Source organism: Morone saxatilis, unplaced genomic scaffold (assembly GCF_004916995.1).
Source record: "Morone saxatilis isolate NCDOM2014 unplaced genomic scaffold, NCSU_SB_2.0 Contig1, whole genome shotgun sequence".
Lineage (NCBI taxonomy): Eukaryota > Metazoa > Chordata > Actinopteri > Moronidae > Morone > Morone saxatilis.
In genome coordinates this window covers 21,191,360-21,194,367 of record NW_023339651.1, presented here as the reverse complement: position 1 = coordinate 21,194,367, position 3,008 = coordinate 21,191,360, and the positions used below count along the sequence as shown (strand labels likewise).

General features: G+C 38.8%; 1 protein-coding gene across 1 annotated transcript in view; it reads left to right on the top strand.

Annotated features, from left to right (window-relative positions):
• Positions 1-1,913: 1,913 nt before the first annotated feature.
• Positions 1,914-3,008, top strand: part of rab3gap1 (RAB3 GTPase activating protein subunit 1) — a gene marked incomplete at its 5' end in the record, with an annotated part of 26,579 nt that continues 25,484 nt past the window's right edge. The window contains 4 exon segments of the mRNA XM_035661762.1: positions 1,914-1,992; positions 2,084-2,216; positions 2,496-2,574; positions 2,729-2,848. Coding sequence (XP_035517655.1) covers positions 1,914-1,992; positions 2,084-2,216; positions 2,496-2,574; positions 2,729-2,848 — 411 coding nt within the window.

The window sequence follows — 3,008 nt, the reverse complement described above, 5'->3', positions numbered from 1 at the left end:
CCAGTTCATACAGTCAGACTGACACCAGTTCATAGTGTTATGGTATTTTATCCACAACAGAAACTGCCATTGCTTCTGCTAACACAGTTAATAAATGCTTTGCTGGGACAATATCCAGTGGGAAGCCTTGCATGAGCAGCGTCATGCACAATAATTTGACCATGTCATAATGACGTTTGAGATATCTTTAACTTTCATTCTGCCTAGTCAAAACTGAATTACAGATATCTCTATCTGTAGTTTTGACTAGTCACAATGACGTTATAGATATCTTGAATAAAAAGTCTGACTAGCCACAATGTAATTACGACTAGGCAGAATACATGTTAAAAGGGCCTGCCATAGACAGCAGGCAGAAGCTGCCTACAGCAAGTCGCAGTTATCTGAACACAAATGAATACATTATTATGTTTTAATCCAATCTCTCCAACATTAGATCAGTTAGCACTAAATGCTGATTAAATGCTTACGTATGTTTGATAATGAGGAAGGTGTTTAGGCCAAGGGTTCCCAAACAGCCATCGCCACATTATTGTATGACGTAGAGCACAGTGCAAGGTTGATCAAAGAAACCAGTAACAGCTGCCAAAATTAGGGATGTCCGGATTCAAACTCAGAGATTGGTATCGGGGCTTATCAAGGCATTTTTAAATGATTGGTTTTATCTATTGATGCAGAGCGATTCAATTGTAATGCATGCATATACACTGGGTTTATTTTAATAACTTAAATGTACTTGAAGTGTGTGCTGTGCACCTGTATTATCTTGGGCCTCGCTATTGGCAGTTATTCAATATTAAATGACTCGGATCACATCAGAGGCTCAAAAACTTGATCAGGACGTCTCTAACCAAAATGAACTACACCAGTATCACTTCTTAAACCAAGACAGATCAATGTCTGAGCAACTGTGTCAAAATGGCAAGAGCATGGAGTCTACTGAAGTTGTGTTTAATTTCTCATGGAGATTCGCATACAGTGACAGTAGTGAAGTCAAATATTCTTAACAGCCCCGTGAATTGTATCAAATCTCAACAGTGAAATGCCAAATAAAACAAGTCTTTATTCACATTTTTTCAAAATGTGTACATCTGTTACTTCCTTTACTTCATGTAAAGATAAGATAAGACAGACTTTATTGATCCCACACTGGGGAAATGTACTTGTTCAGACAGTACATAGCATATAGAAAAAAAAGAAATACACATGAAATAAAACAATAAAATAGAAAAATACAAGATATATACAATATATACAATATTTTTATACAGATGTGATTTAAGTTAAAATAGAATATTGGACAGGTTACAGAAGAAGGTAATGGCATGTTGTAAAAATAAGTAATTGCATGTTTGAGTAGTCATTAGTCCCTCCAGGAAGTTGTGATTGCAACAACTGGCACAAGTTCAGCTTAACCCTGCAAATTCTGTGTGAGCTTGCATGTTTGTCCAGTCGCCACAATTTTCCACAAATTTGACCAATCATTGTAGTTTCCTGTGAGTTTCACCAATCATAGCAGTCATTGAGCCATACATCACCTAACTACTACTGATGTTATTGTCACTGGAACAAGTTGCCTTTTCATGAATTATACCAAAAAAAAAGCTAACTATTATATTCAGCCCCGGTGGATTCTTGTAAATACCATTAGGAGCTCTAGGAGGAACGCTGGATTGTTTTTCACAGATTATCTGCCCGATGCTTCATACTGTCAGGATAACTAGTCGAAAGATTCAAAGTTGAATACTGACAAAAAGTTACTTTTTAGAAGAAGCTTAGCCCTACTGCAGCTTTAACTGACTAATTCTTTCAGTTCTAAGTTAGCTCATGTCTATTGCTGTTGTCCTTGCTATCAGCACATTCCATAGTAGGATATTGTGTATGACAGCAGAACTGCTTTTGCCTACCTGAAGGTTTGTGTCCAGAGTGGAGGAAGTGCTGAATGACTGGAAGCTGATCGGGAGCTCTGCAGGAAAGTTGTCCCCTGAGAAGGTATTGTGCTTTCATTGAGCCTCCAATATTCAGCTGAATAACAGCTCTGTAACAGCTCACTCTGTAATGATGCTGCATTATTCAAACACAGGGAGAATACACCAGTGGCACCTGGGGGGAGAAGTGTCAGGATATCAACTTTGCTGACTTCAAATTCTACATAACTCACCACTTCCTGAAACAAGAATGTGAGAAGGATGACGGAAGGGACAAGGTTGAGGAAGGTACAATCATGTCTGAATGCGGCATAATATTTACCTGATGATGAATAGCAATGTTTTAACACTAGCATTTTAACTTAATGTTTATAATTGGGTATTCTTGTGTACTTTATAAGGCAGCATATTCCTTTTCTATAGAGAAGGTATAAAGCGTAGTGGATGTTAACTGATGACTGTTGTTAAGAACAATAGTAGGGAAACGTTAACAGGTACAGGAATGCCCGTTCAGAAGTCATCCCTCCAATGATTAGTGTCTCACACAACTCTTGCTCTTGTGTCCAGATGCCTTCCCCTTGGCAATGCAGGACCTTCTGTGCATGAACAATGACTTCCCTCCTCGAGCCCACTGCCTGGTCAGATGGTGAGTTGAGCACAGTCATTTTGTTTTTATGTAAAGAGAAAACTAGGTAACAGAGAGATAAGTTACGCAGGAAATCAGACAAATGTTTAAATTCAATGTATAATGAAAGATGTGATGCTGATGTGTTCTGCTGTAACTGTGTCTGTGGTGGCAGGTACGGCATACGAGAGTTTGTGGTCATCAGCCCTGGAACCAACTGCGAAGCTATCATCAGCGAGTCCAAATGCAATCTGCTTCTCAGCTCCATCTCCATTTCACTGGCCAACAGTGGCTGGTGAGTGTCATCACTCAAAGCTCTGATACAGTTTTCTGTCGTAGTCTAATGTGGCAAAAGGAGCTGAACTGAAAAGTTGTTAAAATTATAATATGTAACATTTCTGTCCTTTCTGTCCTACCTGTCTATATACCTACCAAACTCAGAGAAATCTGTCATT